The 13,150-nt window shown below is 52.4% G+C and overlaps 1 protein-coding gene across 1 annotated transcript; it reads left to right on the top strand.

Annotated features, from left to right (window-relative positions):
* The first annotated feature begins 257 nt into the window (after positions 1 to 257).
* Mfsd2b (MFSD2 lysolipid transporter B, sphingolipid) lies at positions 258 to 11,682 on the top strand. Its single transcript, XM_047522143.1, has 14 exons — positions 258 to 431; positions 3,693 to 3,818; positions 4,864 to 4,988; positions 5,532 to 5,655; positions 5,965 to 6,043; positions 6,126 to 6,256; positions 8,022 to 8,112; positions 8,213 to 8,334; positions 8,939 to 9,022; positions 9,297 to 9,377; positions 9,582 to 9,691; positions 9,967 to 10,110; positions 10,446 to 10,622; positions 11,630 to 11,682. The coding sequence occupies exons 1-14, from the start codon at positions 258 to 260 to the stop codon at positions 11,652 to 11,654; spliced, it is 1,593 nt and encodes a 530-aa protein (XP_047378099.1). The 3' UTR covers positions 11,655 to 11,682.
* Positions 11,683 to 13,150: the final 1,468 nt, after the last annotated feature.

Below are 13,150 nucleotides of genomic sequence, written 5' to 3'. Positions count from 1 at the left end.
CGACAAGGAAAATGGCCCGAAGGACTTATGGGGTCCCGGCCTGATGAATTAGGTCCTCGGCGCGTTTCCCCTGGGAGAAGCGAAGCCGTGCACTTGGTGGGTTCTGGGTTTCCCGCGAGCTGCCTCTTGGGGCAGCTCCTGCTCCCGGGGCGCCCGCCCGCCCGCTCTCCCCGCCCCGGCCGCGCCCCCTGGCCGGGGCCACCACTCCCACGGGCGTTGACACCCAGGACAACCTCCGCAGTTGGAGCGGCTGCACCATGGCAGCGCCCCCTGGATCCCCACCGGCCGGGGCTGCAGAGGCGCCGCCGTCCCAGCCCGGGGAGCTGACGGCGGAGCAGGGCTCGGTGAGCGCCAAGCCGGGCGGGAGGGGAGCGGCCAGAGCCGGGCGGGTGCGGGAGGTTGTGGATGTCCGGTTGCAGCCCTTTCTTCAGGTTTGACGGAGTGGGGAGACTGAGGACATGAAGTGTCCCAAAGAGAACAGGATGGGAAACGATCTAAGTGAAGTAACTTGCTGGATTCGTTCAAATAGTTGGGCAGGACCAGGGCCGGTCTCTGGTCCTCTCCTCGCCAGACCAAGGCTCGTGCCCACAGCTGCAGGTCTCCTGGGCAGGGAGGGCTTGGAGCTGTGGTGGGGGGGGAACCTCCCCTTCCCAGAGTCAGACAGATCCTGTGGCCGCAGCCTCTGTCTCAGACCGTGGTGTTGCCCAGGCACCGGGCTCTCCTTAGGGAGACTGTCCCCAAGGCTGACCTCGAAGTGGGCTCATGGGGTGATTCTGCGTGCAACATCTGATCCCGGCCCAGTCCAGGTCCTGTGGCCTCACTTGACCACCATCTCAGTTCCCCATCTTAACTTGGTGCTCACTCTCAGAGCAAAGAACTGTGGCCCCCAACAAAGAAGTGAGAGCATGGCTTGGTGGCACACCTGTAGTACCAGTTACTGGGGAGGCTGAGGCAGGAGGATCACTTGAGCCCAGGAGTTCAGGACCAACCTGACCATATAGCAGAACTCTTCTCTTTAATTTAAAAAACAAAACAAAACAAAACAAAAAAACATGCAATGAGGCCCTTGGAATAATTCTCATTTTCTAGAGAAATGTAGAATCTGGGTTGAAATTAAGGACAAAAGGGGAAAATGACGGCCACCACCAATGAAGTGCCAGCACTGTGGAAGGGGTATGAGCCACCTTTTAAGTGTGAGGACACTGAAGTTCAGCAAGGTCACACAGCTAGTTTACCTAATTAGAAAACAGGACTGTGAAGGGCTTGGAGAGGTAACGCTGTCATCCTGAAGACTCCAGGACTGTATCTCTAGTCTCAGTTGGAATTTTTTTCTCCCTCCCCCCACCCACGCACACTGGGGATTGAACCAAGGGGTGCTCTACCAGTGAGTTACATTCTGGTTCTTTTTATTTTTTGAGACTGGGTCTTGTTAAGTTGCCCTGGCTGGCCTCGAACTTGTGATCCTTCTACCTCAGCCTCCAATAGCTGGGATTACATGCGTGCACCACAGCACCTGGCTCAATTAGAATTTTTTTTCCCCCCTGGAGGGCCTTCTATGTTCTAAAAACGGGTAGGCCCATTTAGGGGTGAACAAGATTTCCATTATGGGGGAGGGTAAGGCTATCATGTTGGATTCTGTTCTCTAATTATTCTAGAAGTTGAAATAACGTTCACACTGATGGCAGAAAAGAACACATCCTGCCTCAAGTGTGGTTTTCCCCCGTGCATAGGAAGTGTGCAAATGGTGTGATAAACCCTTATCTGGGAAGACCTTCCCTTCAGAAGAACACGCTTGTAGTGTTCAAGATACCAAAATAGGCAAAGCCCTAGTCCTCCCAACTCCCTTCCATCTCCAAGCAAAGAAGAAAAGAGGAGCCCCTGCATCTTTTCAAGAAATAGCACTTACAGTGTCCGCTTAGCCATGTATTGCTTCCAGGAATTGAGCACTCACTATGTATCAAGCTTTGTTCTAGGTACTGGAGACACCACGGTGAGTTATAGTTTATGCGCTCAGAGAGCTTATGTTCTGGTAGGCAGGAAATAAATGACAGTATACCAAACAGTACACTCAAGAACCTCGAGTGATCAGGGAACGACTCAGGAGGTGGAGGGTGACATTTACAAGGTTTTTTTCTTCCTTTATTGCTTCTTGTGCTCTATAACTTAGCTACATCCTCAGTCTGAAGGAGGTGACATTTAAACTCCAAGCTGAATGAAAGGGGCTCAGCTCTTGAAAGACACAGAAGAGGCTTCCAGGCAAAGAAATGGGAAGTGTAAAGGCCCTGAGGCAACAACAGGCTTGGTCATTTGGAGTGACAGGAAGGATCCTGGGCCCTGCTGAAGAAGAGCTATTTGAAGTAACTAGGATAGGGGAGTGGGGGCTGAGAGTGGGCTCCTACAGGCTATGGTGAAGATTTGGAGTTTTATTCAAACTGTTATGGCAAGCTCTTTGGAGGGTTCTAAGCAGAGAAGACATGATCTGATTTATATTATTAAAAATCCCTGGCTAGCCAAGCACAGTGGCTCCCACCTATAATCCTAGCAACTCTGGAGGCTGAGGCAAGAGGATCGTAAATTCAAGTCAGTAACTTAGGGAGACCCTGTCTCAAGAATTTTTTAAAAGATGACATGCAGGGAATATGACTCAACAGTAGAGTGCCCCTGGGTCCAATTCCCAGTACTAGACAGAAAGAGAAAACACACACACACACACACACACACACACACACACACACATTGACTGTTTCATGGAGGGTCAAATTGTAAGGAACAACTGCAGAGTAGAGAAGCCACTTAAGAGGCTCTCAAGGATGGATTAGACAGGGGAACTAGATAAAAAGGGATCAATGATGTGACCTGAGCCACTAAGCAGACTGGTGCCACGTAAAGCAGTGGGAACAGGGTTAGGAACTGGTTTAGACCCTGGGATGGAAATCGGGAGCCAGGCTCAGCTGACGCTTGTCAGGCGTCCACTGGGCAGTTGTGGGCAGGCAGTCAGATCTTTAGGACTCCCTGGAGAGCTCAGTGCTTGTGAGATAGACATATGCACTCCTGGCTCCTGGACATCATGTCAGCGTTGGGTTGATAAACTGTCTCTCCAGGAAAAGACAAGGTGGGGAGGGACTCTGAGTTACAATGTCTCCCACTATCCTCACCATAGCTGATTTCAGGCTGCCAGGGTTGAAGAACCGGCTTGCAGAATTTCTGCGCACTTAACAGTCCGTTCTCAGAACCATCACTTCATTCGCTCATCAAGACAACCTCGTGAAATTGGCAGGGAGATTATATTGTGTTTGACCAACGAGGAAGACAAGACTTAGAGTGATTTATTCAAGGTTACACAGACAGTAGGTGGCAAAGAAAGAACTCAAGCCCAGGTCTCCTGACTCACAGTTCACTCTGAGTGCTGACTCGATGAATTAAAGCAGGCTGTAGCAGGAAGCATGGGGGGGAAATATAAAAAAGAACTTCCCCCTAGAAAGGTTTAGAGGTCATGGTGTAGAAATTTTTGTTACTGTAAATTTTCTCTCACTTCTCATTAGGATCATTTTGGGGCAAGATGGGGCTAAGAGGTTGCTAGAAACGACCTGAAAACATCACAGGGACTCAAGATGCTTACAGAAGTCATGGGGAAGGGGGGAGCTGTTTACGACTTGCAGGGGTGAGTGGGGACTACTTAACTGTCTCCTCAGGTCAGCAGAGCTGGTCGCCTCTCATTCTGTACCAAGGTGTGCTATGGCATTGGTGGGGTCCCCAACCAGGTAGCCTCCAGCGCCACAGCCTTTTACCTACAGTTGTTCCTGCTTGATGTGGCACAGGTGAGTGTGGGCAGTAGCCTGGGGCTCCTTGGTGTCTGTCACTCCCCCTTCCTTGGATCCTTTGATCCAAACCTAACAAAAAGCCAGATGCTATTTAGGGAAATCTCATGGGTATTTATTGCAGCCTGTTTTCAGTGGTAAAATGGGAAACATTGTTGGACACCCAACAATACAGAAGCAGATAGATAAGTAAGGGGTACTATGCCGACAATATAGACTCTTGTGTAGCCATTCGAAACCTGTTGACATGGAGGGATTTCATGGTTCACTGTCAAAAACAAAAAGCTAGTTGTAGAGGAGAGTATATAAAATGATCCCATTTTAACAAAACGAAGATATGTACCGTGTGTGTGCATGAGTATACTCGTGTCTGTAAGTGATTAAAATAGCGTGGAGAAAATTATACAAGGATGCGCACCAGGATGTCTGTGTTGACTGCAGGGTGGAATGGTGCAAGATAAAAGGTAAGCAAGAACAACTTCTTAATAAAGTAAGATACTCGTGAATTTTTTAAATGACACAGGTCTGATCCCATTTAGATAAAATTATAACTTGCAGGTGCACATAAATGCATGAAAGGATTATCAAAATGCTTTTGGCAATTGTCTCAAGATGAAGGGATGCATTTTGGCGTATGTGTTCTGAATTATTTGAACGTTCTTCTAAAAAGTATAAGTCGGAAAAACCAATTAAACATTTTTTATTGTGAAACAACATACCTACCTCTATCACCCTAGGTGCACCCTTCTTGCTTGGAGCCACCCCCAGTGACTTCAAATTTTCTCCAAAAGTGACTGGACCCAGTAATAATGGCAAAGTGCCAGTGCACAGAAGTCAGCTCCTCCCAACCCTTTTCACTAGCAGAGATGCACCTTTGGAGCCTTCCGGATTGGTTTCCTGGGCAGGAGATCACTGAGCAGCCTTTTCCACTGTGGCTCTAGCCCCAGAAGGGTTTCCAGGTGCCCCTTCTTGTGCCCAACATGCCTCCATATGCTTTCTGGCTCCGCTGGTTCTTGCTATTAATCCCCTCCCCTGTGGATTTCAGATTCCTGCTGCCCAGGTGTCACTTGTCCTGTTTGGAGGGAAGGTGTCTGGGGCAGCTGCCGACCCTGTAGCTGGATTCTTCATCAACAGAAGCAGGAGGACAGGGTCTGGACGGCTTATGCCCTGGTGAGCAGCCCCTTGGTGCTTAGGATCCAGGCACCCACCCCTGTCTCTGAGGTTGCTATTGGTCACAACGTGTTTCTTAGTGGACATCCTGTCAGTGGTTAAGGGACAAGACTGGACTGTATTTGGTGCACTGGGGTTGGACTGTGTGTCATGTTCAAGACATTCTTGGGGACTGTCCCTTAGCAGAGGGCATAGGACTAGACAAGTTTCTAAGACACCCAGGCCTGACCTGTGGCTCAGTGTGGTCAGGCTAGCCTGGAAGCAGGGAAGGTTCAGAGGAAGTGCAACTTGCTTGTGCCCCAGTGTTCTTAATACTGGAACTGGCACCACTGAGCACCCACGTGCCCCAGTCAGAGTCCCAGCAATGAAGGCCCCCTCCCAGCTATCCACTACCCTCCCTCCTCCCCTTGCCATGGCTCCCACCCTGAGAGCCCCAGCCCAGGGCAACCCCAGGGCAGAGAAGGGGACAGGCTGTGCTGGGCGAGGCCCTTTTGTCGCCCTGTCCTGGTGCTGCTGGGGCTGTACTTCATCTCTGCTTTTTAGGGTGCTGGGCTGCACACCCTTCATCGCCCTGGCCTACTTCTTCCTGTGGTTCCTGCCCCCCTTCACCAGCCTGCGTGGCCTCTGGTACACCACCTTCTACTGCCTGTTCCAGGCCATGGCCACGGTAAGCAGGTGGCCTCCCTTCCTGGCCTGGTTCTGATGAACCTCAATGCTGTGGCCAGTACTGCCCTCATCTCCCCACCAGCGCCTAGAAACTTACCATTAGCTCTGCTGTCCCTATCTGGAGCCAGATGCCCTCTGCTGCTTTGGAGCCCCATCTCTGAGCCTCAGGTGTCCAACATGGAGATATCAGATTAACCCCTGGGTACCAGGATGGGACAGGATGGCCGGGGGTCTTTATGGGGCAAAGTGGGGTTCTCTGCTTGGTGGTCTGTGTGGCGGGGGCCATCTTAAGCTCTGCTGGCCACCCCAGTTCTTCCAGGTACCCTACACGGCGCTCACCATGCTCCTCACCCCGAGCTCCACGGAGCGGGATTCTATCACTGCATACCGTGAGTGCAGCCCTTGGGGGGCAAGGATGACGCCCTGGTCATTGCCACTGGCTCGCTCACCTTGCACACTCTCTGTCTCCAGGGATGACCATGGAGATGGCAGGGACACTGATGGGAGCCACTGTCCACGGGTTCATCGTGTCTGGTGCCCACCGGTCCAACCGCTGTGAGGACACCGAGCTCCCTGTGCCTGCTGCTGTCTCCCCGGATGCCGTGAGTGTCCAAGGTGCCAGGCCCCCTCTGCAGTGTTACCTCCTTCCTCCAGGGCTCCTTCTTTCCCACACCTGTCTCTTCATCTTGGGGGTGCTCACTGTACCCCTTCCTTCCCTGCTCCCCTAGCTAGAAGAGGGGGACCCCTAGCTAAGTGCATGAGCTCCAAGTGCAGGGCCATCGCCCGCTGCTAGACCCTAGGTTCCTGTTCATCGTAAGTCAGGAGGTCACCTGGAGGGGAGGAGGCTGACCCCAGAGAAAAGACAGGGGAGGAGGTGTACCAGAGGGGACAGCAAGGGACAGCGGGGAGAGGAGCAGAAGGGCTTGGTGTGCTTTCATGGTCCTTCTATGACCCATTCCCAACCCCAGCCCCCAAACAGGTGCTCAGTGTGAAGTGAGAAGAGGAAACGGGGACAGCCCCCTTCCGCTCCCTCTCCTCAGCAGTTAGGGGATGCACGTCTATTTCATCCATCACGTTTCTCTTCTACGTCCTCCCTTTGTTCTTAAGCAAATGACATCATTGTCCTCCAGAACCCTGGGCGTACCTTTGTTCCTCTCTCTGAACCCTCTGAACTACAACCAAACTCTGTCCACTTTTCAGACCACAGATCCAGAAGTTGTTCAGCCCCCTCATATTGCCCTGCCACTCACTGGTCATGCCAATGTTGTCCCTCTGCCCCACCCCAGCTGCTGCATCAGCTCCCTACACAGCCTCCCTGCCTCCGCTTGTCCCAACAGCACTGTCAGGGCCCATTTTCTTTTTGGTACTGGGGATTGAACCCAGGGGCCATATCCCCAACCCTTTTTAATTTTGAGATAGAGCCTCGCTAAGTTACTGAGACTGGCCTTGAACTTGCAAAGCCTCCTGCCTCAGTCTCAGGGACATTTTCAAAGACTTTGAATATGGGTGACCCTTGCCTTCAGGATTGGGTGCAGCCCACTCCTCCTCAGTTCGGCTATGGGCCTCCTCTTTATGTTCTCTGAGCCCTTTCATGTTGTTATTTTTGTTCGCTTTTAAATGAATATTTCCTGTTTATAAGGAGTGGAAGCAACAGGCTGAGGACCCATCTGCAGGAGGTGGATGCTCATGTGGCAGAGGCCCAAAGGCCTTGGTAGCTCACATTCTATTGTCCCATCAGACTTCACTTATCAATACAAATTCACAAATAAAATTATCAAGAATTTTAAGACCGTGATGGCAGAGCATTAAATCCCAAGCATAGCACCCTTCTGAACCATCCCAAGGCCTGCTGAGGCACTGCCCTGGGAAAGCTATCCTGCCCTCTCCTTCCAGGGAAGTTTTTATTACCTATGTGTCTCCCCTGAGCAACAGCTGCTGCTGTTCTGTTTTCTCTGTCCATCTGCGTCATCGTGCGTCACACTGCTATAAATGTCTGCCCATGGATCTATCACACACACACACACGGAGTTCCTTATCATGGATGGAGCCGGTCACTTATTGATCGTGGACCTCAGGGTCCAGCATGCAGACATCAATAGCAATGCATGTTCGCTGAGTGAAATGGGAAAGCGGGTGCTCTGAGCCTGGTGGCATCAGTGCCTCCTTGCCATGCAGGAGGCACAGGGTCAGCGAACTGGATGTGTGTGAAGACCATTCTGGGCCCTTACCTACCTCTCAATGATTTGGAAGAGGGGGACCCAGCACCCGGGGCTTGAGCTGAGGGTTCCTCTGCTCCACTGGGAGGCACTCCTGCCCTGCCCTGGGTTAGAGACATCACCCCCAGCCCAGTTCTGTCCTGTCCCACAGACTCGTCTCTACTCCATTGCAGCTGCTGTGGTGGTGGCGACTTACCACGCGTGCAGCGGGTTGCTCTGCCTCGGGGTGAAGGAGCAGCCAGGTACAGAGGAACTGTGAGGAAACGGGAGGCAGGAGCTAGAAGCAGGCGGGTTTGGGTCTTGAATTCTGTCAAGCCAAAATGTCACCTTCCTGTGTTGCAGATCCCTCTGCCTCTGCCTCAGGTCAGGGCCTGGGCTTCCTGGCTGGGCTGGGCCTCACTGCCCGGCACCCGCCTTACCTGAAACTAGTGGTCTCCTTCCTGTTCATCTCAGCTGCTGTTCAGGTATCTTTGGCCACCTGATCCCCACTCTATTCACTAGCCATGCTGACCCTGCACAGGTCTAGGTTCAATCTTGGAGCATATCACACTAAGAGTTAGGCTTGAGTTGTTGTTGTTAATAGATGGACACAATGCCTTTATTTTATTTATTTTTGTGTGGTGCTGAGGATCGAACCCAGTACCTCACACATGTGAGGCAAGCCCTCTACCACTGAGCCACAACCCAGCGCTGGACTTGTTTTATAGAGGGAAACCTGGGGCTGGCCTCTGGCTTAGGGAGACTGGTGCTGGGAAGAGACCCAGGTGGGGTTTATGGGATTGGGGGCCTTAGGTCCTAGGAAGATGACAGTGTCTAGGGAGGTTTCCTCTCATGTTACCTGAAGTTTATTTGAGTCCAACTGACCCTAGCTGTGCACGGGGTGATGGTGGACCAGGAATAGTACTTATATCTGTTGGGGATAAGCATCCTTTGTGGGGTGACTGCATGATGCTGACAGTACCTGAGTTCAACGTCTCAAGGAGGCCAGACCTGAGACCCCGTCCTTGCCCCTGATTTCCGAGTTTCTGCCATTCCCTGCACACGCCCACCTCCTGCTCATCTCCTCAGGTGGAGCAGAGCTACCTGGTCCTGTTCTGTACCCATGCCTCCCGACTCCATGACCACGTCCAAAACTTGGTGCTAATCATCCTGGTGAGGGGACCTGGGTGGTGAAGGCCAGGGCACCTGAAGGCCTGAGCTGGGGACATGTGTGGCCAGAGTTCCAGCAGTCGACATGCTGTAGTTGGCTTTGGTCTTCATCACTGGCATTCGAGCAGAGGGTGGAATTGGGGGCAGGGTCAAAGTTACTAGCTGCTTGTTCAAACCAGGGGCAAGGTTGGGCATCCCACCGAAAAGCCAGGCTTTGAGATCCTGGGTGAAGGTGCTGGCTGCAGGGCCTTGCTGTGACCATGCTGTCTGCCCACAGGTCTCAGCTGTGCTGAGCACCCCGCTGTGGGAGTGGGTTCTCCAGCGATTTGGGAAGAGGACACCAGCCGTCGGGATCTTTGTGAGTGAGGCAGGAAGCAGGGCCTAGGGGTGGCTGGGAAGGTGACCATGGAACGTGGGCCTCCTGAAGCCAGCCGCTGAATCTGTCTCTGGACTGGGTCTGCTGGCCAGGCCCAGGGCTCCTCAGTAAAGAGTGGTGAGCGTGGGAGTGGAAGAACAGCCCAGGGAGAGGGTGGAGGGGCCAGCTGTGTGTCTGTGTCCCCAGGTGATGGTGCCGTTTGCAATCTTACTGGCTGCTGTGCCCACGGCACCTGTGGCATATGTTGTGGCCTTCTTCTCTGGCGTGAGCATTGCTGTGTCCTTGCTGCTACCATGGTAGGCTGGTTGAAGGGAAGCGGGGGACATCCATCCCATTGGGTCAACCTGCTGTCCTCGGTCCTGTCTGAGCAGGAGATAGAGGCCACAAGCTCCACCCTGGAGTCATCCTAAAGGGGGGGAATGGCAGGGGTGGGGAATACAAGCCAACAAACTGGGGGCTCTCTGGGGCCTGTCCTTGAGCAGAGAAGACTGACACATTTGTCCCCAGAGAGCCCACAGGCTGCTGACTGTCAAGGGGATAAAGCAAGCTAACTGCAGGCTCCTGTTCCCAGGTCCATTCTGCCAGATGTGGTGGATGACTTCCAGCTGCGGCACCAGCACGGCCCGGGCCTGGAGACCATCTTCTACTCATCCTATGTCTTCTTCACCAAGCTCTCAGGCGCCGGCGCCCTGGGCATCTCCACCCTCAGTCTGGAGTCAGTCCCAGGGCTGGGTATACCAGACACACAGGAGCAGTGGGGTGGGAAGAGGGTAAATTCCCCACTCTTCCCAACCGGGGGCCCCCATGTGGAGCGTGGAGAACCTGGTGCATGTGACTTAGGGGCCTTTCTTGGAATCTGTACCACTTCCAAAGCCCCAGCTGCCAGTCGTCTTAGCTCCGTCTGCACTCCTCGCTGCTCCCCTTGACCTTCCCTCCTGATCTGGCCAGGAAATGAAATCACATTTCAGGAGGGGCTGGGGGTGGGGTATCCGTGACCCCTGCAGCCGGCTCTGAAGGACCTGACTGGACGGTGAGGTGGTGTTTCTCCAGGTTTGCAGGATATAAGGCAGGAGCCTGCAAGCAGGCAGAGGAGGTGGTGGTCACCCTCAAAGTCCTCATCGGTGCCGTGCCCACTTGCATGATCCTTACTGGTCTGTGCATCCTCCTGGTCAGCCCCACTCCCAAGGTGCCGAGTCAGGACACCTCCTGCCAGCTAAGCCTTCGGAGGTAGGCAGCCTGGGTACACTGACAACCACAGACAGGGAGACACGTGAATGACCTAACCCAGCTTACAGATGTGCTGCGCCACCCAGCTGAGCTGTTCTGCCTTTGGGAGACTCAGCTTCAGTGACACCACTTCTTCTCTGGCCCCTTTTCAGACACTCCTAGAACTATATGGCAGTCAGGGGTATGTGAGGGCTCCCTCCTTGATCCCCTATCCTTTTGTTTGCCATGCACGCCTGGATACTTCATATACTTGTGTGACCCAGAGCACCTCATACTTGGTGGCTCCTAAAGCTGTCCTCCAACTTGAACTTCAAGTTCTACACCCACAACCCAGAGCATGCCAATCAGGCTCAGTGGGCCCTAAACTGAACTCTCTTTTTGAACTCCTCCTGCGTGTCTTTCAGTGAATAGCACCAGCATCCACTTAAGGCCGAAACCCAGACGTCTCCTGCTCGTTCCTCCCATGGTGCTTGAGCAGTTCTCCCAGCCTGTCCTCCACTCTGGAGCACAACCCCACTGCATGGGGGGAGGGTCTGCTCCCCGTCTGGTTTCCCAGAGAAATGTGGGGATCTGGAAGGCTGGGACTATGTTTTATCCATTTTTGGACCCCAAGAGGCCAGTGCAGAGCCTGAGACCAAGTAGGTACTCAGGGACTGCACATGGCCACATCAGCATGTCTGGCCCCGCCAACACAAGCACACAGATGGCCTCCACTTACAAGTACATGGGCAAGTGTCCACACGCACAGCACCAACACCGCTCAGTGTTGGTGTCCTTGGACTCTTCCAAAGAATGATACTGAGTTCATGCATCTCACCCAGGCAGTGCCAGCCAGGCAGGGAGAGATCTGATGGGAGGTGGAAGAACAGGGGTCAGCTTTAAGGGAACCGTGAAGTGGGGGGTTGCCTGGAAGACAGGGAACAGCCACTGAAACTCCACGAGGCTCTGTGGCAGGGCAGAGACTCCACCTCACCCTCATCTTTCTCCTTGTCTTTCCCTTCCTACAGGAGGACCAGCTACAGCCTCGCTTAAGTTTGAAGGACACACACCTGTAATCCCAGCAACTCCAGGAGTCTGAGGCAAGAGGATTGAAAGTTTGAGGCCAGCCTGGGCAATTTAGGAAGACTCTGTCTCAAAATAAAAAATTTTAAAAGGGCTGGGGGTATAGCTCAGTGGTAGAGCCTCACTGGGCTCAATCCCCAGAACCAAAAAAAAAAAAAAAAAAAAAAAAAAAAAAAAGTGTGACAAGACTTCTGTGAGCTGGAACAGCAGGAACCTGTGTCTTCGAGGCCTTTGGTCCCTCTCCCGGCTCAGCTCTAGAGCACCTACCTAGCAGTTGAGCCCACAGCATGCGGAGACTTCAGTCAATCTTCAGTGAGTCTCCCAAGGGACTGGTCTGGGCTTTAAAATCCCAACCTGACATCTCTTGCCTGTTGACCACAGACCATCTTACACAAGTCTCCACCTCTGACTACCCAGTCCCAGGTAGCCTTTGATGTAAAAGGCATCGCAATAGCAATTATTTCTGTAAAAAAGCCCCTACCTAGCCTGGCCTAGCCTCCCTAAGGGAGTACTTGGCCCAACTAACCTGCTTGGACACAAAATTCTAACAGAAGGATAGACACACAGACTCATTAGTTCTGAGACTCCAGTGGACATTTGAAGACACAGAGACTAGAGGTACCATACAAATGGGCAGAGTGGGACTAGATGACATGCTGGGTTGTACAATTAACAGTTCAATCCAGAGAGACCAACCTGCAGGGAGAGGATCAGGACAGCAGCAGGGATGAAAGACCAAGCAGGGCCCACACACAGGATGCTTCTCCAGCCTTCTGCTCTGCTCACACACTCTCAGTAGACAGAGGCCCGTATCAAACTACCACAGGTCAATCTTTTTTTTTTTTTTTTTTTAAATAATATTTTTTTTGGTTGTAGATGGACACAATATATTTATTCATTTATTTTTATGTGGTGCTGAAGGTCGAACCCAGTGCCTCACACGTGCGAGGCAAGTGCTCTACCACTGAGCTACAGCCCCAGTCCAGAGGTCAATCATTTTTACAAAAAAGTTATTTGGGTGGAAATATTTTTCTGAAATTCTGTCTTATAAAAGCACAGGAACTACAGTTGTCTAGAGGCCATGCCTTTGGGGAATAAAGAGCCATCGGAGGTTTATGTTTTCATAATAAAGGGTTTGCTGGGCCCAGTGGCACGCACCTGTAATCCCAGCTCTTCAGAAGGCTCAGGCACAAGTTAAAGTCCAGGCTTGGTAACTTAACAAGACCCTGTTTCAAAATAATTAATGAAAAGGGCTGGGGATGTGGCTCAGAGGGAGAGTGCTTGCTGGGGATGTCAGCCCTGGGCTCAATCCCCAGTATCACAAATCCGGAGTCTGTAAAATGTGACTGTGGTAACATTCTCATCCCGCTGCTGGAATCCCCTGAGGAGGAGGGGAGGAGAGTGTCCAATGTCACTGCACCCGTCTATATGCCCTAGCTGTATATGTCCCGCTTTTTCTTTTCTTT

This window comes from Sciurus carolinensis, chromosome 13 (assembly GCF_902686445.1).
Source record: "Sciurus carolinensis chromosome 13, mSciCar1.2, whole genome shotgun sequence".
NCBI lineage: Eukaryota > Metazoa > Chordata > Mammalia > Rodentia > Sciuridae > Sciurus > Sciurus carolinensis.
The sequence above is the reverse complement of the archived record's forward strand: the minus strand, read 5'-3'. Positions and strand labels throughout refer to the sequence as shown.